The sequence below is a fragment of the Antedon bifida genome, chromosome 8, assembly GCF_963402885.1.
Source record: "Antedon bifida chromosome 8, ecAntBifi1.1, whole genome shotgun sequence".
Classification (NCBI taxonomy): domain Eukaryota; kingdom Metazoa; phylum Echinodermata; class Crinoidea; order Comatulida; family Antedonidae; genus Antedon; species Antedon bifida.
The window spans coordinates 15,196,782-15,224,712 of record NC_136233.1 but is presented as its reverse complement, the minus strand read 5'-3'; the positions used below and the strand labels follow the sequence as shown (position 1 = coordinate 15,224,712).

At 31.0% G+C, this 27,931-nt stretch overlaps 1 protein-coding gene across 2 annotated transcripts; it reads left to right on the top strand.

Moving 5' to 3' along the window:
- The first annotated feature begins 1,905 nt into the window (after positions 1–1,905).
- On the top strand, positions 1,906–25,407 carry LOC144850901 (sal-like protein 1). Of its 2 annotated transcripts, none has more exons than XM_078708406.1 (2): positions 1,906–2,182; positions 18,492–25,407. In XM_078708406.1, exons 1-2 carry the CDS (start codon positions 2,110–2,112, stop codon positions 21,941–21,943), a joined length of 3,525 nt encoding a protein of 1,174 aa, XP_078564532.1. In that variant the 5' UTR covers positions 1,906–2,109; the 3' UTR covers positions 21,944–25,407. The 2 variants fall into 2 exon arrangements, with proteins under 2 accessions (XP_078564532.1, XP_078564533.1); XM_078708407.1 differs by having other exon boundaries at positions 2,099–2,319.
- Positions 25,408–27,931: the final 2,524 nt, after the last annotated feature.

The window sequence follows — 27,931 nt, the reverse complement described above, 5'->3', positions numbered from 1 at the left end:
TATTTTTTAAGGCTATCAGATTGGCCTACATCCAATTACAAATAAAGTCTCCCTCCGATCCGAGGAAAGTTGAAATATAGGCCTAACAACTACAAACAAATTAAAACTTAATTAATCATTTACTGATTGTAAAAAGAGGATCAAAATTATGCTTACACCTTCCTTTATTTTTCCTCAAATATTTCGTTCATCCTGTGGTATGTATTTGAAAAGCCGCTTAAAACACACAAAGACATAACCTCATTAAAAAAAATAAATAATACATTTAATAACGAAGAATTTCCATAATTGACCAAAACGCTTGGAATATTTCTTTCAAAATCTAAAATATGAGATTCCACATGAATATTATCTTAATTAATTATGCTAATTATTAATGTTAATTAATATTTATAAATGTTAATTAATGTCTGAGAATGTTATTTATAATTAAGAAAACACTTAGCATGCATGACCAGATTTAATCATTATGACAGTTGGTTTTGTTTTATTATGTCTGCATAATAATATGTTTATAACATACATGATTTACTCTTTAGTTTATTATATACAATCTTGAATTATTCTCCATAAACCCGATGTCAATCTAAATCAATAAAGTAAATTAAATTATTATATTTGACGTCATCAACGGCCTTTTTATTATTGTATTGTTCAAATAATATTATATCAGCCGGACAAATTGACGTTAGCTGAAATGATTGGCAATCAAATTAAATAATAATTAATGCTGAAAATATTTTCTCTTCTAATTCATAAATAAATATTGATGAATCGATAGTTTAGCTTGATTTCATGTAAAATCATCATATTAAAAACTAAAGCATTTCGAAGACACACAATAAAAGAAACATTCTTTGAAATTACTTAATTGTTCTCCAACTGGTGTTAAAACACAGAATACAATTGTTTTGTTTTTGCTTTTACGTCTTTATCATGTGTTTCAAAAGAGATGAGAATGGGTATTTGATTACACTGCTTAAAAGACACCCGACAATTAATTACCGAACTTAGCGCCAAAAGTATACGCGATATAGAAATGTATGTTTTCCTTTTGCCTCAATTGACCTGGTTTATGGTTTAACCATGGAGAAATAAAGTTTAACAAATAATTCATCAAGTGTAATACAATCGCCGTGGTCGTAGCGAAATTACAAGGGTACACTATTGTAAGGTATCTAATGGTGAAATCATCTTCCCGGGATCAATTTTCCAACCTATCAGTAATGGAATTTTGTATTTAACTTCTTCACAGCGGTATTCCTATTCTATAAGTAGTCTCATCTGTGAATTCTATTGTGAGAGAAAATCCTTATTACATAATCGTCAAAACAGAATGACGCGAGCCGCGGAAAAATCTGTCCATATGTAAATTACATTCCAAAGTTTTCTCTTTCTTTTTTTGTCAATGGAAAATAACAACAACAGTACATTCATTATTGGTATTTAAAAAAAATATCCAACCATTTCTTACTATTTTCGTTTTAAATCGCATTCGATTAATTAAACGTATAGATCTACCCTATACTTTTGAAACCTAATTTGGAAAATAGCGGATATTATATAAGTTATATGTTCGTTTTTTGTTTTTATGATAAAGTTATGTACATCAATACAAAATATTTTAGATCATTATTTTTTTTATATATAGCAAACTGTATTCCTAGAGATATAGAATACGAAATTTAATTTATTCATGTATGCATATATTTTAAATAATGAGGGCGATAACAGGGATGATACAATGGGGTGATTTTGAGGCCATTGTCTAATTACTTAAGTTAAATTCGTTGCTTGTTGTTCTCTGTTCTTTTCAAGAATTATTAAAAGATGATGGGTGTGACCGTGGTGTGACATGTCGAAAACTGAGACATTTCTTAATCACTTTTTTGTTAATTGTAAAAAGCTGTGACGTAACGTCCTTCAATGGAAATGCAACTTTTTCATTGGTAATTAGCGAATAGGCCAATCGGCAGGTCTCTGGTAGATGCATGCATTATTGATATCATAAATTGTACATGCGCATTGACAGGTGTTTCAATATCCGTAATTTTTGCAAAACTGGGCGAATTTGAAATCATTCCAACTTAGCCTGCCCACGACGCGAAGATGTCACGCCGAAAGCAGGCCAAACCCCAACATATCGGGACTGATAGGCCACCAACTGAGACGTTAGAAAACGGTAGGTTGAGTAGAAAAGGCGAGAGCGAGCAGTAAGTGTGTGAGTGTGAGAACAAACGAGTGTCTAGCGAAATGGATTTACCGTGAGCCAAGGGGCAATGCCTGACAGTTCATTACTGGTATTGTAGTTGTTGTTGGGTTTGTGTACATGTTTTTTAATTTTATCTACACGCGAGGACCAAGATATCGTACTGCATTTTTTAACGGATTTTCTTTTTCTTTTGAAATTAATATTCTGTGAAAACGTTGTCGTATTTGCTTGCCATATAGTTTTAATATATTTACGTATCTAAGTACTAACTAATTATGTACATTTGTACCGTAAATATGTTTACTTTAGCTAAGTCTCTTACTTAGACATGAGTGGTATTTCCATGGCGTTTTTATGTTAAACCACCGTACAATTTTTTTCAGTAACTAATAACGTAACATTGTTTTTATATGTTAAGATTCTGTCCAGTTTTTAATTGTAGGCCTATTTGCCTCATCTTAGACATCGTAGGCCTCTCGGTGGAACATTTTAGCATACTGTCAACTCAACCAATCAATGTTGTTGTCTGTGTGCAGTGAAATGAATTCCTTAGTAATTGTTGTAGTGTTGTCAACGAACTAAAAATAAAACAGTATAGGCCTACCTTACTTGGTATATTTTGTATATATTTTAGCAATTATATAGTGTTTACTACATTTTTTGTAAGCAAAAGAATTATATGGAGGCAAAGAGTGGCTGTGTCAGGCCTTGCTGTAGCCTATGTTTGCAGAAGAGAATTACTGTATGCTAGAAATCTTTTTAAAACTTAAGTTTACATTAATTTGTATTTACTGATGTCTAACACTCCGATACATATTTAGATGATAAAGTAATGTAATATAATATAAACATACTAAGGAACGAGTTATGAAGAAATTAATTTTTGTTTTGTTTTTTATTAATATTAATAAAATATCTCTTGGTGGGAAATAGTATCACTTGTAAACATTCATTTTACTGAGGTCATCGCAGACCATTTAAAATTGTTACCCATCCTTTTTAATTTTTAATAATTTAAAGATAGTTTTCAGTCCACTTTACAACTAGATTGTATAACATTTTTAAAGCACATTATTACCAAATATTAAACACCTTTCTGTTGTAAAGATTTAGTTATTTTCTCAAGGAAGTATCATAAAAATTATTTACTTGCCAAGAAAAAATTGTTATTCAAAATATATATTATTTACACATTTATGATTTGGACCCCTAATAACCTTTTAAAATGGCTATTGTTAATGTACATACATCTAGGAAGCTTGTTCTATGGAACTCTTTTCATACATTTTCTTATTGTAAGGCTTTTCATAATTTGTATACTATATTTTGTTTGCTTTTTATTAGCTTAACTTAAATTATAATAATAACGCACTATGACTAATAAAGTACACACACCTTTAAAAAGTACTTTTAAAAATCTTTGTAAATTTAGCATTTTTTCTTTATTCCCAAAAATCATTTTGTTGTAATTTGTTCTCATAATGTTAAATGAATCAAGCATTTTTAACATAGTATCTCATTTTCTCATAGCCAGATCCAAGAGAGGAAAATGCAGCATATATCCCTCCACCCCAATCTCCTTAAAAAAACAAATTACAATTAGGCTATTTTTAGGCAGCCAACCAACCCCCCACCTATCCATCCTGGACCCGACAAGTCTGAAATTTTTGAGCATTTTTAACATGTATGTTTTAGTTTTTTTAGGCTCATTTAATACCATATTATTTTAAACATAGACTTTTCAGTTTTTCTTAGAAGAGTTTTCAGAATTGTTTTCAAACAAAAGGATATATATTGATCAGTCTAATGAATATGCATCATCTTATCACATTATTGTCTCCTCGAATAATTAATTGTAAAGTAATTCCAGCATGACTGTACAAGGTAATAAATGCCAATGGTACCAGGGACTAAATCCTATTCAATTGCTTCTCTCATTATTCGTCAAACAATATCTACTGCATTGTTATTTACAAAGGCTAACTCTATTGTTAGAATGCTAAAATCATTATCTGTGAATTTGATAATCTCACAACTCAAAGTAGACACCCAGTAATCTTATTCTTTTACTGCATTACATAACAACTACATAGAAAAGAAGTAGAAACAATACCGGGGATGAGTGTATACAAATTCAACTATTAATATAACTTCAATAGGTCTACTGTATCGCCCTTGCATGAACATAATAAACCTATATTAAAGTATATATTTTACACTAAATAGAAAAGTTGTTAGATTTCATTTCTCCTTCATCAAATTTTAGAACTGCATAACTTTTACTATTTGCTATTTTTATTTTGTTTCAATGGTTATTCATTAAAAAAAATTAAAAGAAAAGAATCTCTCAATTTAACAACCATTGCATGGTCAAGGAGCATTCCAAGGTGTGTAAATGGTAACCTGACTTTTAAACATCATCCTCATATTGGTATCAATAGTTATTTTAAGTAGAGCCCCTCGACAAAAAATTAAAACCTGGATGTGAAACTAACAATATTTTTATTTAGCGCCACTTAAAATTGTTGTTACACAGAAAAAGGTAATTTTATAAACAGTCTACTAATTTAAGTTTACTGTACATCACTGAATTTAACTTTTATACTTTATAATGCCATGTTTGTACCTTTTTGAAATGAAAAAAAAATATTCAACCCAGAATAACTGCTAGTTAAATCTAGTTATAAAAGATACTGTTTATATTACAAGTAGTGCTAAATCAGCCAACAATATTTTTATGGCCTACTTTGGCCTCAGAAGGTTAGAAAGACGCACATGTGCTACTAAAATATTAACAAACTGTCTCTTATAAAAAATGTTGTTTTCATTAAAGCAGTACACTAAAATTTGGAATTTACAAATTGTTTATAATTCATTTCTAGTGAAACCAGATTTTGGCTTTTTTACATACTTAGTATATTTAGTTTATTTTATAGTAGAACATCTATTATGGGGACACATTCAGGATCTAAACAAAGGGTGCGTACAGGGTTAGTAATTTACCCAGGTAAGTTGATAACTACTACTACCAAAGTTTGCTAAGCCAACTTAGTGGGTAAATTAACTAAGCGTAGTGTCCCCTTAAATACGGTTGTCTCCTGAATTGGAGTTGGGGTCAAAAATTCCCATACAGTATATGTAAAGGTTCTTAAAATGAGGAAATAGCATAACCCTATAGTACAGTAGCTACTGTATATCTATTGTCTGATTTTTCTATTTTGAACTCGCCTTTATATTTTATACATATTTATACACAATATTTGCTTTACGTTGGTTATGTCAACGTACACAGATTGCACTTTATAATATGTATGCCTCTTCATAACTTAATAATGCAGATGACCATACAATACTATTTGTTAATAATTGGTATTGTGGCTTCAATAAGAAGCCAGTGTTTATGAGCCTAGCCTACATAATACATGTATTGTGTGTACCTGTTATATTGATTTCTGTATTTAGAGTTGTGTGGGTGCCATAATAATTGCTTTTTGAGTGTAATATATTGTTAACAAAAAGATGAAGAAACTTCCTTTCCTAATTCATAATTTCCCATACAATTAACTTTTTCCTTCGTTAAGAACAAATTTAAGTTAAAGATATTTACTGAATACCGACTGACGTTATTTGAAAAAATATTTTCTGCATTAAATTTTGTTGTGATTTTAGTATATAAATATAATAATTAACATTCTAACATTACTTGACCGTTGTCTGCTATTGGGTGTAAGACTAGCCATGAAAAAGACCATTTTAACATATTGTATACAATTTAGTATGCCGAGTTCTTTATTTGCCCAATCTGTTTTTTTTCTTACTTATGAATAGTAGTTCTCTGTGAACAACCAATTACTCAACCAAGGCCATATTTAATAAGCTACTGTTTACCTTATACTAGCATTTGTTTGCTAAGACTTACATCATGAAAAGACAAAGTACTGTCTTAAAAGTACATATTTTTTAAACCTCATTTAGTAAGAATAATTAAATCTGCCACAAAAGGATAAAAACTTGTACGATGTACGAATACAGGCCTTGAATTATGTATATCTTGTTAATATTACTAAATGCTCTATGATTAATTGTGCTGTATTTCGTCATAAATGTCACTATATTTTTACTGTCCATTCATTTTAATTGAAAATTTAACATACTCAGTTCCGCTGTGTGTAGTTTTACCGATTGAATCGCATACTAGTCTAAAATGAATAAAATAAAATAAGTTGATCCAAATTTATCTTGCGTGTAAATCTACTCATAAGTAGTTTAATTGCGCCAATAAATGCTATACTCTAGTAATTATAGGCACTTTATTATCCCTGTATTTGTTAGCACTGAAATCATGATGATGAATATGTGTCATATACCCTAATAATATCTTTAAATCCGTTAAAAAATATGAAAATACAGAAATTGTTCAACAGAATTCTTACTTATTTAACCTACTGTAATTGTCTCCAAATTTTTCATCTGTTGTTTAGTTTCTCATGCTTTGAAGCTATACACCTATATATGTCTTTAAACCTTAAAAAATACGAAAACAGAAATTGTTAACAAAATTCTTATTTATTTAAAAACTAATCATCTCCATATACTGATGAAAATAAAGCAATTCTTTACTTATTTAAACTAATCGTCTCCGAATTGTTCATCTGTTGTTCAGTTTCTCATGTTTCAGAGCTGTACACTCTTATTTGTCTTTTAACCTTAAAAAAAAAAAAAATAAGAAAATAAAAAAATTGTTTCAACAAAGTTATTATTTATTTAAACTAATTAGATAGATAGCTTTCCCCAAATTGTTGATACTATTTCTCATGTTAAATTATTTTGAAGCCATTTTAATTGCAAATATGAACTCTGTACTTGGTACTTTAACTGTTGATTATGCCACAGGCATTCAATTTATACCCTTCTTTTGAAAGCTTTTGTGAGCGTTAAGAAATATTATTTTTCCTTTGGCTCCAAAAGAACGGCTTGTTTATTCATCTACAGACTGAGAAGAAAATAGAATAGGCATTAATTGTAGAAAATATGTCGTCGTCAGAAGTTTACAAAGACCCTTATAATGCCTCCGTTTCAATCTAAGGTTGAATAAACAAAAGCTGATGTCAAAGAATTTTTTTGTGAAATTGTTTAAGGTTTATGTTGTATAATGAAAAATTGATCAAGTCGCCATTGGAGACTCCATTGTTAGAATCCAAGATTTTTAAAATCAATAAAGTAGTTTGTTTCGCTTGTTAGATTGTACAACATATAGATTTGGACAACAAATGAGTTAGATTATGAAATCTTTCTATTCATACATTGAATTTTGACATAAAAGTACATACTTATTTTGAGTAATGGAAACATATTAAGTAACCTCACTATGCTATATGAACATACCGTACGAGTGCTATTGAAGTAGGCGCTGCGTATGTTGTCCTGGTATAATTTATCAAACATAATTACAGTAATAAGTAATTGCAATGAAAACAGGTTTGAGGTGCAGACGCTTTAACTGCACATATTTAACTATCGTTGGGTCCGTCTTCTCGATCTGCTCTTACGTCAACAACAACAGTGTTATTTTTTTTTGCAGAGGGAGGGGAATTACAATTGTTGGAAGAGCTTTGCTATGTTGCATAGCAGCAACTTTTTTAATGGGAACAGATTTTAAAGATGAAAACGAAAAATGATTAAATTGTTTTTTATGTCATACAGTAGAACACCTAAAATATGTCCCCTGGATAGAGGTTGCTTTTTTTATGCCCTTATTTGTTTTATAGAAAGTGTCCCCTTCGAGTCTCCCAAAAGTTCTAATTATATTTTATAAAACATGCCTCTGAATAATAATTTGTAAAGTTAACAAGTTGAATAACAATAATGGTTGTTCACGCTGGGTAGATAATTAGTAACTGCATGAGGCCAACCATTATGATGACTATCAGTGCAAACTTTACTTTTTCTGGAAATCTATTTAATATCATATTACATTATAATAATCATAATACTAAATCATTGTTAATATCACTAATTTAAATATTATCAATATTTATAATGATTCCAATTTTTATTAGAAACTGGTCCTCTGTATGTCATGTATTTGATAGGGTTAATGTTTAAATGATTCTTTAAAAGCTCAGAATATTTTTTTTACCTATAATTTACCATAACTTGTACATTCAACTAATTTGCAGCTTAAAAATGACAATTTATTCAGTAATCTGGCAAAAAATGAAATAACAGATTATGAGAAATTAAATCTTCTGTAGATAGTGGATAATGTAGAAGATTTAAGTTAACGTAATTCTTTAATTTCATTGTACTTTGTGTACGATATTACATTTTTATTACGGATAACGAAAAGTAATCTTTCATATTTTATTATTTTATATTGGAATATAAGTATATAAAGAAAATTGAACAGTCATTTAAATTTATTGTATATCAAATATTAAAGAATTGATAAATATTTGTGAGTTTTCATAATTGAATGCTTAACTTAAATCTAAGTTTATAATAAAATTAAGATAAAACAATAAAATCTAGTTTGGTTTGATTGAAGTTATAATAAATGAATTTTTTATTCAGTTATAGTCATGCACTAACTACAATAAATTTAGTCTTAATAGAAATAAAAATTATTATGAGAGGCAATAAATTAAATAGAATTTGAGAGAGACTTTTATAGAGCAATTTTATTGTTGTAAAAAATTAAGTAATATTTTACAAAAAGTACGTATTGCATGACTAAGTATCATGTTGCCATTTTGCACATTATATCATATTAAAATAGTTATTGTTTTAATTATTATCTTATTATACAATTTATATCAAATTATTGTGCATGTTTTTTGATAAAGAAATATATTTTAATAATTTTTTAAAAACCTAATTTATCATGATTCATGATATTGATCTAAATCACTCATTTCCAAAAATTTTAAATTTTGTAATTTACACAAGAAATTGAAATTATTTTTTAAGCTGTAGATGTTGTAAAAAATGAATTAAATAAATTGTAATGAATGTAAAAATAATTTTAAAAAGATTAGTTTTACAATAAAGTAAATTTAATGGATGTGAGTTATAGTAACTTTCGCTTTGATAATAATGTTGTTTGGTTTCAATATCTAAATAATTGTTATAGTGAAATGCACTATCATAATGTCCTCTCATATTTTACTAAGAACATTATTCCCATAAAAGTCTGTTTTCAGCATTTAGACTGCAGATACATCTTAGCTGAAATTTATACTGCCCATTTTCAAGAGTATAAAGTAATATCTTTATCCTTTTACATGCCATAAGTCGTTTAGATTTGATCGCCAAATTGACAAAATTGCATCGTTAGCAGAAATCCGAAATCATAAATTTTAATTATGACTTCTTTTGCCGGTTATCAATTTCAATCTGATCATATTCTTTTTTTTCCTCTCCTGTCTAATGTTTAAAGTTGGAGAGAACAATAAGTGAAAATTTAGAGGGCATATTATATACTGTACTGATTTATATCATGCAATATTTTACTACCAATACTATCTTTTGCATCACCTCATCCTGTGTGGTCAAAACTGTACAGAACTGTTAATCATGTGAAACTTACTCGTAACTCAAATTTGTTGGTGCAGTTCAAATTAGTATTTATATTACACATTCCATTCAACAAAAAAACTTTGCTAATGAACAGCACTTATGATGGATGTGGACCTAGTGGTTTAACATGTAGAGTGACATGTAAAGCTCCAATCATTGTGGGTTACAAACAAAGGGTTATGACCTATGACAATAACTGGTTTTCTTTATATGGGGTTACTTAAGTTCATTGCCATTACTAACACATAATTCTGTTTTAACGATTTTTGGGCATAAATTTTTAACGCATCTGCTAATAAATTTAACATTTTTACAGTTAAGACCTCCCCAATAAAATATGAAAGTTCTAGTCTTTAAATTAAGTTTCTCTTTTTGTTGATTGTCAGTAGTAAAATATTTTCATTAGAGGGATTAAAAATTTTATTGTTTAATTAAAATTGAAAAGTTGTAAATACAGGTAGGTAGGATTTAATGCTTGTAAAGATTGGTTTCCAATTGGATGCAACGTAAAAACATAAGCGTAACGCAAGGTAGTTGACCAATCACAATCGACAGTTCAGATGATCCATCGTGTGGTGATTGGTCAAATTGCTTTTGGTGGGCATACATGTTGTATCCAAGTGGAAACCAAACTTACTGATTGTCAAATGTAATCATAATTTAACAACATTTACAATTCTTAATTTTCTTTTTTATTTACAGTATTCTTTTTTTTAAATTTTTTGTTTTGTTTTCATGTACATTATTGATGTTATTGACCAACTAAAGCAAAAGTTGAAATAATGTATACAAAATTTCTCACAAAACAAGCAAAATATATTGATTTAAAATGAAAGTTCTCTTCATTGACATTAAGAGAATGTAGATTGAATTTGATGTGTTTGTCTTAGAATTTCTATAAAGAAACATAAATAGTTATACATTTTGCTGGTTTATTTATGTTTCATTATGATAACCCAATAATGTTGTCAGTCATAATTATAGATATAAAACTGAATTTATTTTAACTGAAATACAAATATTTAGATTCATATGAATCATAGATTTTTTGTTTTTTTAAAGTTATTAAATACTTTTCATTTAGCATCCTTTAAAAAAGCATGTATGTAAACAAAAATTCCTTTATACCGAATGTAGTTCATACAGCCGTACAGTAGTATTGTATGTTAAATATCTGCAACATACATGAAGAAGACACATTCAAGACTTAGATTATCCCCGTCGGATTTGGCCATACATATTTAATATTGCCCAAGCCTTGTTCATTTCACAGGATAGTGTCCCATGAATAAGGGTGTCTCCTCAATAGAGGTTTCCCCTGAATAGGGGAAGTCCCAAAGGAGGGGTTCAGCTGCAGTACATTGTATAGCTAGTTTGCTACTATGACGGAATTTTATATATATATTTTTTTTTTCTTAAACTCTATTCAAAATGTTAATATACATTGTTGTGTGGTAAAGAAAACAAAGTTCTAATAACATAAACAAATTTTAATAACCTTTGCCTCGTATTCTACTACGTTTATTAATAGTAATAGTATCATTCTTATAATATCTGGTGGCGCTACATAAAAAACAAATTAAACTTTTATCAGTCTAAAGTATTAAATTAACTTATCAGCCCCTTGTTATACCTTTACTTCTTAAGAAAAATATTTTAATTATTTACGTGAGTATGCAATTGGTGTTAGTTTTCTTTTTGTGTTTTAATATGAGTAATTAGATGAAAATATTGATTCAATGGTTCAAACTGTGACACTGTCTTCATCAGTCGAGAAAGATCTGTTGTCTGATTGGTTGTTTGTATTCCGCACATGCTCAGCAGCTTAGGAACAAGAAAAATGATAAATTATGTTGAATCATGTTGTCGAAATTTATTTTACAATACAAAATGTGTAAATCATGTTCTGCCGTTAATGTCTCTAACAAACGTTTCAAAGTAGATTTTTCATTTTCAGATAAAAATTAAATTTTAATTTACATATAAAATTTAATCAAAAATATTACATACTCCGAAATACAGTTAACTCGCTCAATATCTGGCCGAATTAGTATGTTCGTCAACAATTCTTGAATTCCAAATGCGTTTTTAATTATTAAAAAAAAAGAATTAAGACATTTTCGTTTTGGAAAAGTTCTCGTTTTCAGGGAGTCCACTTTTAGAAGAGTCATCTTGTGTATAGACTGTTGAATTTAGATGTTTTAAAAAATTCGTGTTTTAAACATTTTTTTTTGTTTTAAAATTGATAATTTTTATTCAGTCGCATTTAGTCTAGAAAACGCATTAACCTTTGTGCAAGTTGAATTAATAACTAGATTTGAACTCGTCACCGTGGCGAGTTAGGTTATCCGCGTTATAATGATGCTGTTAGTAAATTATAAATGATTAGAAAATATGAAAATGAGGCAGTTAAGTCGTATGACACATTCCAACAAGATACTGTGATTTAGTATTTCTGTTTATGCTTATGAATATCCTCTGCAGGTCTACATTGATTGATGATCTGCATAATTGAGGGACTTGATATAGCAAATCACCATTCTCTAATCTCTTAATAAGTTTACCGCTGTTGTTAACTCTAGCAAATGTGCTTAAGACGGCAAAAAATACCTCTTATGCTATTAAGCCAATACAATGATGTATCTTGAATATCAAATTACCATTCTTATATTTCCTGTCCCTTACAGCTATTAAGATTATTTGTAAATCTTGACACAGAAGACAAAAAAATTATCACATAAAATTATTGTTGTATATTTTCTTGTTGTTTAATGTATTCATTTTTTTCATATCATTTTGTGCAGCTCAGCACTGGTACTACTCATGAATTAAACAAAATTTATTTATTTTCAATCTAAAATGATTTTTTTTAATAAAAAAAATAGTTAATACTGCATCAAAAAGTCAAAAGAAACGCAAATTTTTCAAGACGCATTGAAACATACAAATGTATAAAAAATTATTTCAATTATTTAAAAAATGCACCTGAGACGTCTGAAATTACCATGGTAATTAAAAGATAAAAAGAAAAACATTTTAATTAAAACTTTAAAAATATATAAACTAAATACTGTAGTATAAACAACTGAAAATTTGTAAGAAAAAGGTTTAACGTCAAAAATGAAAAAGGTACATTATAAGGAAATATAATATACAGATTTTAAACCGTTTTTTTGTATAAAAGCTTTTTATATTTTCCCTATTGTAAAGTAAATTAAATACATCCATCTACAGAATATTCTAAAAAATATTTATTTAGTTATTTTATCAAGTCATACAATCAATTATTATTTTACATACCCTAGGGGGGAATATGCTTTACAATAGAAAACAATTCTTTTATTGATTTCCATTTTATTTTTACAGGGACAATGAACTTTCCAAAGCTTGTTACCAATTTTAGTAGGCCAAGACATATAGTTAATACCCCTTGGGAACTTATGAGCAAGAAGAATTAGAATAAGTCATAAAGAGATTTAATTCAAAATTAGACCCTGAACTGGGCCTCTTGTGTAGTGATTCTGTTGATTGAATAGCTAATATAAAACTACCAATTTCCTGGCAACTGTATCAATTTCATAATTTGCCCTCCTTAAGTTTTTCATAGGTGAAAAAAGATCCAAAGCTAATATAAACTTTCTGCCTGAATTACCAGGCAAATGCAATGTGCTTTGTTATTGAATTACATGTCTGTAACTCAGGTCTTTGTTAATCACTGAAGCATCACAAAAACATGAATTTACATTTTACTTTTGTTGAGCATTATTAAATGAAAGTTTTAGATGTTTTCTGAAATCAAACACTTGGCTAAGTGATTGGTTTAGTCCTACATACCTGGTTGAGAAAAAAGTTTAAAATAATAAAAAACAGATATCGGTGTGGTGTATAGACTTGGACTGAAGATGTCAAACCTATGCGCATCTTTGAAATAGTTTGATTGTCTGGAAAATTAATTATAAAATAAAAATTGAGATAAATTTTTACTATTGCAATAATAACAGAAACTGATTTCATTAGCAAAAGAAATTTGAAAATTAAATTTAATGTTGAAATATTGTTTTGTATTTGTTTTGTGTAAAACTGGAAAAGTCTTTTGCAACACCTTTTTTTTTTTACTTTTGTTTTGGTGGGGTTCTGATTTATGCCGTAATAATGTCAATATCTGTTTTAATGAAAATGTGATTAGCCATATATGAGAATAGCGTTTAATTATTAAGGAATAATGACATTTGTGGTCTAACAATTATCTCAAATTACTATTTGCATGAATTCTAAATGAAGAGACTAATTTGATAGCCGACTCCTCTTACTGTTGGTATTAAATGCATAATTTCTTTGTGTTCTGGTTGTTGCACTGTCCTATAGCTCTGAATAACATAAAAAGCAGTGTAAATCATATTACTGTATCTGATAACTTAGCTGTAGGGTCAATTATTTGGGGCCTTTGAGCAGAATCTAAACAACCCAGCAGACACAGACATGCTCCACATCATGTAATCTTTTGTTTAATTACCAGAAACGAACTTTCGGTATCAAATGAAACCCGATTTTGTTTTTATTAATAAACTTAATAAACAGTTTGTTCTGACTATGATTCTTCATTTCAACTTGATTAAACATTGAATGTGTTTAATAATGTATATCACACATCTCACCAATTTCTAAAATTTTAAAAGCAAATGAAGGCCATTTTTTTTAATGAGGGTTTTACTATAATTAGCTATTGTGATGTACCAACATGAAAATCATATTTTAAAAGTCCAGTTGCTGTTTACAGACCTCAGAACACTTGACCATGTAAAATGTAAATATGGTAGCTAATCACTTTCATATTTGTAACTAAATACAACCAATTTGTTGATAATAATAAAAAGAAGAGATAGTAAGAGTGATACGGCAACAAAAGTTGATAAGGGAGTGACGTGAAACTTTTTAATTTTTTTTATTTGGCCAAATTTAGTCCAGTACAAATAATGACCTTCATTCCGAGTCAGGTATACTGCATACCAAAACAAATATAATAGCATAAAAATTCTATTCATCAACAGAAAGGTCAACACCTATTCTTTTATAAATGCCCATCTCCTTGTCAATATTTTGTCCAGTATATTTCTATTGTAATATTTCTGAATTTTGCCGCTAGCATCAGTAATTTCTTTGTGTACACACAAGGCTGGTCAGTGGAGCAAATAAGTCACAACTAAAAGGCAATATGCTTTTCATAGATTAAATTGTTATAAAAAAAAATTGGTAGGTGTTTTTGTAAACTAAAAAATGCCCTGTTTTAATCCTTAGATATTATTTCAATTGAATTCCTCTGAATGTCCTTCATTTTTTTTTTGTGGTGGCCTTCCTTGCATTCATTATTAAAAGCTTTATACCTTTCTGTTCTAAGCTACAGAACCCTGGATCATCATAAAAAACTAGTTTTATGATTAAATAGAGATAATTCTTCTTTTTAAAATTTTATATTAGGATTATCCCACATTTTTGTTGCCATAAATTTCTAATAACAATATGACTAGTACTCTAAAGGCTTTTAAAGCATATACTTATTTTCAAAAAATAGTAATTTAAACGATTTAAAATGTCCATTGGAGGTTGAGGTGCCGCTCGGTAGCCTGTATGGTGCCTCTTGGAAGTTGCTCACTGATTTTGTATTATCTCATAAATAAATTCATGTTTATTTTGATGCTATGAAAATTCTTAAAGCTCCTGTATATTTTATGTAAATGGGACTATGTTGAGTGAACTTTAGAATAAGCCAGCCGATATTTCGTATTCCAACAAGTTTTTAAAAAAAATTGCTATTTCATAGCTCAATTAATGTAAATTTGTATTCACATACAGTACTATAATATGGGTATAAACTATAATTTTAAGGTCATCAAGATTACAGCTTTCTGAGCTGTGCATGCACCTCACTCACACAAAAATGTATTTGAAAATTATTAAACAAATAAAATGATTTAAATGATTCTTATATTTAAGTTAAGAACTAAATATTGAATACTAAAAGTTTCATTTATGAAATTAATAAATAAGCTTAAATGTGCAAACATTTGATGTAGTAGTAGTATGTCAAATATTGCATTGTGTTGTAGTAGTCGAAAGTTTTATGCCTGATAAATTTAAACGACATTCTGATGGGAGAATCTTTAGCAAATGAGAGACCTTTAGGGTAGGAAATCATAAAAAGTACTATTAATAGGTTTAACCCGCCTACAGTTGATATTAAATACACTGCACCTGACAATTCATTTGATAAGAACTCAACTCTCATCGTTAAATAAAAAACTATCAAATTAACTGGTTCTATGCCCTATGTATTATTTTAATGTATGTAATATTTTATAACAGTAGTTAGTGTTAATTAATATACATAATTATGAGGTAGAAAAATAAAGATACTGTATTATATAATATTTCTATAAATGGAATCAGTAGTTCTATTCTAATAATTAAAGATTAAGATTTAACTTAATATTAGTATAGTATTTTATTTATCAGTTTATATTTTTAAATTTGAACATGCAAAATTAGCGATAGGTCAGGTTTTTATGGGGTACAACAAATTGATAATGCAGTACTTAAAGAGGCAAGTTATAGGAGATTCTTTGTTGGGCTTGTATTGAATAAAGATGTTATTTATAATTCCTAGCAGCTTAAAGAAGCCTTTGTTCTATTGGTCAGTTAATTGTTCCCATGAAATCTTCCAGGCCGTCTTTAGAAATTACATGTCCAAATTTCTATACATGTTTTACAATATGAATACATGAGGATTTGAACAGCAATCACCTATATTTTGCATAATAAGGCTGAACAATTGTTACGATCCAACCCTTTTGAATTAGTTCGATAAAATACAGCTTAATATTAAGCCGCTAGTCACCACTTACAAATGTACAAAGCAAACCCTAATTACTATGACCAAATAAGAACAAAACAAGAATAATTACTAGTCACTGTCTCATAGCAATGTAATTAAATTAGTTGAATTCAAATTATTTTTAGATTAAGTTTGCAATAATAATGTGAGGAACTAATGTAATTTTTTCTTTACATGCTAAATTAACTGACGGTTGAAACACTTGTCGTTGCATTTATATGTAATTTATATACACTACAACATCAGATTTAGATTTATCATGTACTGTTTCTTCAAATTCAGTTTTGTAAATAACTACTTTAAAGTACAAAATTGATAATTTATTTTTTTTTAGAAATATGCTTTTTAATTTAAATGTAGATTCAAACTAAGAGTAAGAGGTCTTGGCGAGAAATTAATAACTATAACTTTTCCCTAGAAATATTTATTTTAAAAGCTAAATTTGAAATTAGTAATTTTAGTTTCATTATGTGTCAGTGCCTGGTGACATTTCGCCTTGCAGGTAATTATTACATAATATTAAGTTCCTTTATTAAAATTGGATTAAAATTGATTGACAGATTCCATTGTATTATTATCAGGATTATCAGAGTTACATGGTCAAAATTATTGAACAAAAGCCTGAATCTTTAGCTTCAGTTTAATTGACTTCCTTTGTCATTCACAATCATAACATATTTATTTATAGATACAATAATTAGGTACTACTATATCAGCTTTCACTGTAATACTAAAATTCATTTCATGCCCTTCTTACCCGGATAAATTGAGAATAGCCATCTCTCTCTGAAGAGAGGGGTGTATTTATAAATGAAAATTCAAGTTGAGAAACCCTATTGGATAATGATGTCGGCCATGTCATCATTTACTGAATAAGTTTCCATCAGATTTACGGACAATTTGACAAGCCCAAGAGAGAGTTAAATAAAATTTATACTGTACAATAACATATATTTCGGTAATGTATTTTGTAATAAAGAAATCAAATTATAGATCGATATGTAAGTACACTAATATACAGTACCATAAAAAGCTCATCACAGTTACCGTAATTAAATTATTCGAGATGTTAATAATAACAAATTTTGAAAGAGAAAAGATTTACAACGATCTTTCATCTTTTTATTGAAGCATAATAGATTAATGGCGGGTAAATGAAATGACTACAAAGTGATTGAGTAGAATGGAAACTTGGTAAAAGGTCATAAGAATATCATATAAACAAAGCAGATCTCTCTCAAATTCCATGTGGAGTAATTACTAAACTAGCAACTCATGACAGCATAGAAATTGTTTGCCTCCTTTATTAGTTCTGATTTATGAGATGTGTGCTGTCATAAATTGCATAGCAATTTTTCCACTTGATTGGACATTGGTCATGTTCATGATATAGTTCTGTATTCTGGTCACACTTCATTTCACGTTGGTGATATGATTTTATGTCTATTTCATTTAGCGCAATTTCAATTCCAGACGATGTTTTCATTTTCAGCCCGCATCTTTTAATATACTTTCATGGCTTTAAAAATCAATGAAGGACTTGTTTTAAGTGAGAATATAGAATATTAAAATCATTTTAGAGTATAATAATGAGAGATATTAAAGAGATTTTGTTATGAGATTATTTACTCAGTTTGAATGAGAGCAGTGAACTGTTAATATTTTTTTTCTCTGTTTGTATTGTTTTGTAGTTTAGAAATCAAATATCATTATTTTTAAAAAGAATTTTATAATGTTGTTATTGTAATGAAGAAATAATATTATTTTATAAATCAAATCATTTATGATTTCTATTTTTCATTCTTTTTACAGGAAAAATTAATGATCCAAGTATATTTTCATCTGGCCAACTTGAAGTTTGTGGAAAATGCCAAGGAGAATTTGCAGATGGACCAGAATTAGAACACCATATTAAAACCTGTGGGAAGAAACAAGTTGTAATGCTAGTTGACCCTGATGTGAATACAACCACGGAAATGGAAGAAGGAAGTGCATCCACAACCACATCAATTGATGAAACAATGGACAAATCTGACACCGACAAAGAGAAAGTTATACCACATTCAAATGTTTCTCTGACGAATCTTGAGAACACAAATGTTGCTGTTGCACAATACGTGCCAGCAAATGCGATCGTTTTACCAAGAGAGTCTGATGTAAATGCTATCCAAGAACAACTTTATGCATTGCAGCAGCAACATGTCCAACAGTTGCAACTTATTCAACAAATTCAACAACAAATACAAACTTTAGTTGCAAACCAACAGAAATTAAGCAATTCTGTACCAATAACTACGCAGGAGTTGACTCGATCAGTTCAAACATTTGCGGCAGGATCTCATCCACCGCAGATACCTCTTCATATGCTTTCACCACCAAATAGTTTACCAAGTATTGTGCCCCATCCACCAAACTTTGAAACACCGCATCCTCCACGTTTGCCAGGACCACATGCTACCATTGTCCCACCGACATCTTTTGCACTTCCTCAAAGACCTCCATTTGAGATTTTACAAGCACAAGCAGCCATGCCAACTGGTGGCATTCCGCAATCACCTCTTTACGCTGCCAGTATGTTAATGCATGGAAAGAGGAAGCCACCGAATGTGTCTGTCTTCGACCACAAGTTCTCAAGCGATGATCCGTTCTTTCGACACAAATGCCATTGGTGTCACAAAGTTTTTGGCAGTGACAGTGCACTCCAAATCCATGTTCGCTCACACACTGGAGAGCGACCATTCAAGTGCAACATCTGTGGAAATCGCTTTACAACTAAAGGTAATTTGAAAGTTCACTTTCAGAGACACAAAGTACGGTATCCAGATGCAGAGATGGATTGTACTCCTTATCCTCCTTCTCCGCCACCATCACATGAAAATGAACAAGCTTCTTACCACGGACCAGAAAATGAGTCTATCACAGAAGAAACCGACAAGCTTCCTACAGTACCAATGGAATCCAGTAGCCCTCAAGATCAATCATTAAGTCCTGGATTGAGCCAGTGTGAAACAGATACACAACCAGATGAAATACCACTTACCAAGCCTACTGAAATTAATGAAGATCCAAATGGTAATAAATATGATCATGAATCGGATACAGCAACCCCATCAATCCTGTCGGATCAGAGTGCTCCATCTCCAGACGATTTAGAGAAAATGGCATACACCAATGGAATGCCTCCAACATCTATGGTGCCCTATATGCAAATGCCATTGAGTGCTGCTATGCCATTGAACTCGCCATTTGCCCCATTGTACATGCAAATGGGAACTTTACCTCTTTCCAGCCTGGCAGAACAAAATGTACGTGCATCAGAAACATCAAAGTTACAACAACTTGTTGAAAACATTGAGCAAAAGATAACAGATCCTAACCAGTGTGTGATATGCCATCGTGTGTTGAGCTGCAAAAGTGCCCTTCAAATGCACTACCGCATTCATACTGGTGAAAGACCGTACAAATGCAACATCTGCAGCAGAGCATTTACAACCAAAGGAAATCTGAAGACTCACTACGCTGTGCACAGAGCAAAGCCACCTTCTGATCTTTTTCATGAATGTTCTGTGTGTGGGAAAAGTTTTGGTAATGCAACCATCCTGCAACAGCACATGCAGAACCATCCAGAAGCTGCTGACATACCTCAGGATTTATCATTGTGTCATTCTAAAGAAGATGATTTTCCAGATGAAGGAATGATTACAGAAGTACAGTCCAACCCAGAACATTGTTCAGAAATGGTGTCTGAAGCCATGGATACTGAGCGACCAGCTAGTGAGCCTTCGGCTCGAAATAATAGAATGATAGACTATCCAGAATGTAATGAAAATGGCATTGACAATGAAGATGACGACAAATGGGAAAGCAATGAACATGAAATGAACCAAGAATTTGAGGAAGAACAAATGGAAGATAAAGATATGTCTCCTCCAACTCCTCCAGTACAGGATGACTTAAGTTCTGAGCCTCTTCAAATTGACGAGAGTAAGACTGACTGCAATGGAGCTCTTGATCTAACACCTAGGCCACACTTTCATGAGACACCTGCAGAAAGTGAAGCTGCCTCTAGTACACCATCATCTCCTGGTAGTCAATCTGCCTCTGTTGGTTCTGGGTTTACTGAAAAGCAAATCGCAGACATATGTTTAGCTGGACCTGGAAGACGAGCATCTGGTGCTAACACAACCTGCAGTGTCTGCGGAAAAATATTTGCTTGTTCCAGTGCTTTGAACATCCACATAAGGAGCCATACAAATGAGAGACCTTTCAGGTGTGGCATATGTGAAAAAGGATTTTCCACAAGAGGAAATTTGAAGCAACACATGCTCACTCACAAGATAAGAGACCTCCCTTCACAAATATTTCATTCTCAACATCAGCCATTATATGGAGATTCTGTGATGATGCCTAATGAGTTAATAAGAATGAATGATCCAGTCATGATTCCAGGCCCCATCCAGGCACTACAAGCCCAGCAAGCTTTACACGCACAACATGCTTTCCAAGCTCAGAAAGTGCTACAGGCCCAACAGCAATTAGTTCTTCAAAACAACCAAAGCTTTCAACAACCAAGAACACGATCACCTTCTCCCTCTCCAGATGACAACCACAGTATCGACGACCACCAGCCGATTGATCAATCCACATCTGTTTCTCAGCCTCTTGGTCAAGATCTTTCTGGAAAGCGAACTCTTAGCAATGGCAGTAGCAGTGAAAGCCCAGCAAAGCGTCCAGCTTACAAACATGCTTGTAATACATGTGGAAAGCAGTTCCAATCAGACAGTGCTCTTCAAATACACATCCGGACACACACAGGAGAAAAGCCATTCAAATGTCACATATGTGGCCGTGCATTCACAACTAAAGGCAATCTTAAGGTGCACATGGGGACGCATATGTGGAACGGTAGCACGTCGCGTAGAGGTAGACGTCTTTCTCTCGACCATCCTATGATCATGAGCCCAAAAGAAGGAGAAGTTTTTCGTAGTGATCTAATGAGCTTCCAACCGGCTTATGACGGTGCCTTCTTCCAGTACCCGCCCTTCATGAATGGAGTTAGTGGGCCTAAACCCAACGAAATATCAGTCATTCAAAACAGCAGCACTCAGGCCTATATACCTCCTACACATTCAGGAGTGGTGAAATCGGAAGCCGACATCCAACGTCTTCAAAACCAGGCTTACATTCCACCTCTTCACACTGCAGTCATCAGAAAACCAGACACAAAATTGCAACCACAAATGTTATCAACCAATGCTTCTTAATATCAGTTCCTAAAAAGAGTTTATTATATGTATTGACAAATAGTGTTGTTATTCTTTGAGGTTGAATTTATCCATCTTGCTGTTGGTGCTCTAAGATTATTATTATTGCTTATTTATTAAGTGCTTCCAATGAACCTAGGTTTGCTAATGTATAAATTTATTTATTAACTAATTAATAGTACAAGAGAGCTGACCATTAATTTGTAACACCTTGTTGTTTTTCGATATTTGTTTGTAAGGAGTTTTAATGGGAATCATTTATGATGGAAAACATGATTTAAATGAAACTTCCGTGTTATAAATGTACCATTATATAACTTCCTATTCTCCAATTTATATAGTTTATACCAAAAAATAAAAATTTAGTGAGCACTTTAGGAATATTATCCACAACCAAAGTATAAGCAATACGCTTTTCCTATATTCACAAACATAGTTTATTTAAGTTTGTTTACCCTTGATATTTTAACTATGCAATTTTTTTTACGAAAGCACATTTTTTATTTCACTGTTTTGTTTTTTATGGTAATTCCATATAATTTATAAGATATTTTTTACACTTTTATTATTGATAATATAATTTAGTGAGATTGAGCCATAAAGTGACCAGCTCAGGAAGTTGTAAAACACGACTTTGTTTACTTAAGTTTGATTGATTTTTTTTGTTAGTTTATGTAAATCCATCCAGAAATGTATTTGCCGAGTTTAGGGTCAAGATGTTTTTATAAACATCTGACGTCAACATTTAATTTAGTACTGCAGCATATTACTGTACTACTAGTAGATAACTGTATGAAATTAACAGTTCATATTACATACAGGGTTAACATTATTAATGTGTAACTCTACATTGTATAACATCAACCTTTTTATTAAAGGTTTTATTTTGAATTTATGTTTTTATATTTAGTTTAGATTATTTTTTGTAAATACACTACTAGCCAATTAATTTGTTTTATTATGCTAAAAAGATCTGCTCAGGGATAACCTATGTCGTGATTATTATTATGGTCTCACACAAAGTATTGTACATTGTAGCGATAGATGGCGCTGCGTAATATCTTGTTTGTTGTAGCCGTAGTTACTTATTGTGGTAGATTCGAGCTTCAACGCAATTCCAAAATTCGCTAGTCATGTCTTACATCCATATATTCCATGCTACTGCTACTAGTTATTATATAATTAAGTAAATTAACCACCGAATTACAGAACGTTGTAGAAGAATTGCATTATACTTTTGTAAGAAAATGTAAAGTTGTAACATTTTGAAAGATGACGTAAATGTTTATGCTCAATGTTGAATACTTGTCAAATCGAATTTTTATTGATGTAGAGTTAATTTTTAAAAACAAGCAGATAATATTTTGTCTGTTTATCATATCAAGTTTTGATTGGCGTTGATTTGTAATCCCCTTCCGATAGTGATTACCCGACACGCAGCCAATAAAAGTGCAGGCCACCTTCCGTATACGTACCACCAAACTCATAAAAGTCGGCACAATCAAAGACAGCCGTGACTATCGAGGAAACGCGGCCATTAATTGAATTTAATATCAACTTCTTCAAAACATAAACCATAACGTTTTCAAAGTTATTATCATCTTGAATGGGGTTCATCATTTAGATTCTGAATTCATTTTGCTTTTAACACCCGTCATAAACATGCATCTGTTAGTCATAACTCGCAGGTATAAAACCGCATTAATTCGCTGCAAAGCGCCACTGCGACTTCCATAAATGTCTCTGCTCGTTATTTCTACATATTTGTATTTACACAATATCTTATTTACACTACAGATTATATTTGTAGGCACACAATAAGAATATAAAACTTAATGCGTGTAGTTTAGCTTTTGTCCGAGTTCCCAAAATGTATTCATGCGTGACTATATCATTACGTCATCGGTAGTTATTTTTGTATTCATTAAAATGCTAACTGTACATAATGTCTATGGTTACACTACAGATTCATTATTTTTTGATTATTTATTTGTTGCACTGATTAATTAAAATCAGATGCAAAAGAGGCTTTATATGATAAATTGAACCTAGAAACACTAGTATTAATGTTTGAGCATATCATAAACTTATACCTTGTTTGTTAAGATTACAAAAGAGGCCAGTTGCTTAAAAAATACAATGTTAAAACGAAGCCGGTCTTCGAATAATAAAGTTAACATAATAATAGAACATTGTGTTCAACATTTACCTTATTTCTAATGGAAGATTACATGTTTTGGACAACACAATGATTTAACCATAAGTAATAGATGTGTTCACGATAATAAGAGTTTCTATGTTGACGGTTGCTTTCGAGATTTCAAAAGTTAGGACATAACTACTTATGTATATGTAACTCCTTCCAATGTATAACCTATTTAAATGATGTAAATACACCACTACTTATGTGTACGTGGAATATCTGTAAAATATATTTGAAAATGTGCAAAGGCATTTTGGCACATATTATTACAAGGATGGTGCCACGGTCGTCAAATTAACTGTACTTCATTTATCAATTATTTATCATGTGTTAAAAGATTATTTCGTTACAAACCAAAGAGTGAAAATTGACAGAGTTACTTAAGTATTATAACTGGTATTGTAAATGGAACAACTTAAGAAAATCCTAAAGCTTAGTTCCCACTAGGACGGAACGCGAGTTTTGACCAATCACAAGCGACGGTTCGGATGGTCCATCGCTTGTGATTGGTCAAATCGCTTTCGTCGTAGTGGAAACCAAGCTTAATATTATACTTAATCAAATGTTTAATTTCCATAATTTAGTACGATTGTCTTTCAGTCGACATATTTTTATATTCATCTTGAATTTTCATCAAACCGTCTTTCTTGGTGACGTTTACAGAGAATTCTACCTATTTAATTTCCCAGAGCTTTCATATTCGTTGTTAATCTTTATTTCGATATTTATTTTTGTGGTGCTCCTAATTTTATTATTTCCACCTTGAGTTAAAATGGATGCAACCCGTTGAACCAAAGTGTAATATAACCAGAGGGTGCTTGTAAGATGGTTCCATTTATTTCGTGGGGTGGTTGTCTGAAAAAAAAATCAGAAAACCAGAAATATATTATTGTCAGTATTATCACATAAATGTATGTTCGTTGAGAGATGTATTATTATGTAAAAGAGAAAGATGTTGGTCAATGGAGAAATATTTTTGTATGTAAACATTTTGCCACTCTGGCAGCACCCGGATGTCAATGTATCAGCTTGTTTACCTTAGTTGTTGCAAATGCCAGACAATTTCTAGATAAATGCGTGTTTATGTAGTTGTGTATTTAAATTCTTTAGTTGATTAATTGTTGTTGGAAAACTAATTTTGTTTAAAGACTATTCCATTGATACAACTTTAAATACACGTTGTAATGGAAGAGTGGTCGTTTTCTTTTTGTTTCAACAAAATCTCTGTTTCATTAATAAAAGATATGTTAACAACACATAATTGGGCTTTGTTTACTCTTTATACTGCTTTGTCCATTGTGTAGTTTTTGAGTGTTACAGTTGTGATAACAGATTCTCGCTCTATAATGATGATACATGAGTCTATTTTTTTTTGTGATAGTGATATTTCTATTTTTCCGTATGATATGACAAGTTTTCCAGAGTCCTATCATCCCATAATATCAGTAATTGATAACCTGGCGCACGGTATACTGTATTTCTTCCAACTACTCCATATCGAGAAGTCGACCAAGTAAATTCCATGTATTAAACTTGCTGTATACTACGTCACACTATATAATTGAGGGTAGGAGCATGGATCTTCGTAGCTGGTATAAGAGTGCATTCACACGGCGCCGTCTTCCGTTCCGTGAAACGAAACACAAGTGTGAATGAGCATTATAATAGTTTAAGAATTTTCAGTTTAAGTTTATGGTGTCTTGATCATGCTCCTGGTGATCCGAACAGCTCGTCGTAGCACTATTGCTTTTCGGAATATTGGAGGACCTGATCACTTTCAATGCGAGATCCTGTGAGTAGTTATGCGATTTAAACCCGTTAAATATGCTTCTCAAAACCGGTAATAATATAGCGTGTATAAAGGTAATTATAGGCCTTTGTTTTTCGTTTGCAAAAGAATCTTCTCTTGTAGAGATTTTAACAATTGCTTTACAACCGGTAACACAATGTACCAAGCTTATAAAGATTTAAAAATTGCCGGTATACGTTATATTAGGTGCTGAATTATTATTTTTTCCCCCAAATATTTGGTTGCTGTTATCTAACATACTAAATCAATTACAACATTATAACGCAGTAATTATATTACTAAATGCTAATGCTTAAAGTATGTCATGTTAATTAAGACGCACTCACCCGTAACATTCACTTGTTGAAAAAGACAAATGTTCTTTTTATCGAAATGAAATAAATAGGTATTTATGAAATTGCCCTTGAGACAGCAGGCGTCTCATTCATATCCTTACCTAAAACAGGCCTATGCCCTCGAATAACCATACACATCATTCGTGGATGATATTTATTACATATGTATTTCTTATTTCATTTAACATACTAATTATGAAACGCTACCACACCGTCGGCTCCCCATAGACTGACAAGTGATATCGGACAAGGCTATCATCACTCGTTACCCCAGCCTAGCCGAATTAAAATCTCGAAAAATTATATTCCTCTCATTTCCCCGCCCAGGTTATTACCCTGTAGTAGAATTTCTTGGTTGATGACCTAACCTTTGATTGATCACAAAAAAGACCTAATTTTATTCAGGATGAAGAAGCGCCCAACAAAAAAAATTAAAACAGTCAACGAATTCAGCAAACAAAACTCAGTCAAGCGAATAATCCACCTATTAATAGAACCGCTTAATTTTCCGCTTTTATTTACAAAAAAAGTACACATTAAAATAATATTGTAAGAGTTCAACAATTTAAAAACCTGCATATATCAAGGTTGCACTTATATATCTGTACAGTACTAGGCCTACACTTTTTTTTGCAAATTACATAGGTCCTCTACATGGCTCCGGTGGTGGTCCTGGTTGGTTACCAACCCACAAAAGTTACAGGAAGAATTAGCGGGTACCGTACGTTAACTTGTAGTCTGAACGGGCCCTATAAAGCCAGAAATAATTTGGTGAAATATGATACATACAATTATTTCGTTTAACATCATAAAGAATAATTATTCATTGATTTTTATTAACGGTTATTTGTTATAATTACTAATTCTATGTAAATTTAGTTACATTTCCTTGTTATTTATCTGAAATGTGCTAGTGTGAACGGATGCTAAAACAATATTATGGTTTTCGGCCACCGGGAAAGAATCTGGGCTCAGTGAACATATAATGTTTATTAATCGTTTGATTTGAGTCAGTTTTGCTACAAAACAAATATGATTAATAGACCTAAACATAATAATAACTCCCAAATATTATTATTACTGTCACATTATCTATCGAATTTTTATTATTGTGTTTTGATTGTTATTGATTCGCTCAACTGTAGCCATGGAGGTAAAATTTGTTTACCTCCATGCTGTAACCAACTTGTTACTGTACCAACGGTATCGCGAAAGTTCACGTCCAACGACGCCAAAATTCAATATTCATACTTCTTCGAAATATAGATTCAAGATTTAAGACATTTTTTAATGGTACATTTCGAGAATTATCAAATAAAATGTGTATAATATATCGATGCAGTTTATGATTGTTCCTGCAGAAGAGTGTGTAATTTCACTCTTCCCTGGATCACCGTACCATGTTTGTATTATTTTGTTAGAATATATTCACATAATACGACTTATGATGGCGACATACGTGAAGTATAATACAAACGGGAATGCAATGTTAGAGTTAAATTATTTTTACATTATTTACCATTATACAGTAATTGTTTATATTGTCCGTCCTATGAGCGATCCCATGGCGCGTCAAACATGCTTTAATTTAATAATAATGTTTTGTGTCACCAGTATCTACCTTGCATTTAATGACAAAA

Excerpts from the sequence above, each read along its gene's own strand:
- LOC144850901 (XM_078708406.1), top strand. The coding sequence starts at position 2,110 with ATGTCACGCCGAAAGCAGGCCAAACCCCAACATATCGGGACTGATAGG. Across the intron at positions 2,183-18,491 it reads AACTGAGACGTTAGAAAACG|GAAAAATTAATGATCCAAGT; the intron begins GTAGGTTGAGTA and ends TTCTTTTTACAG.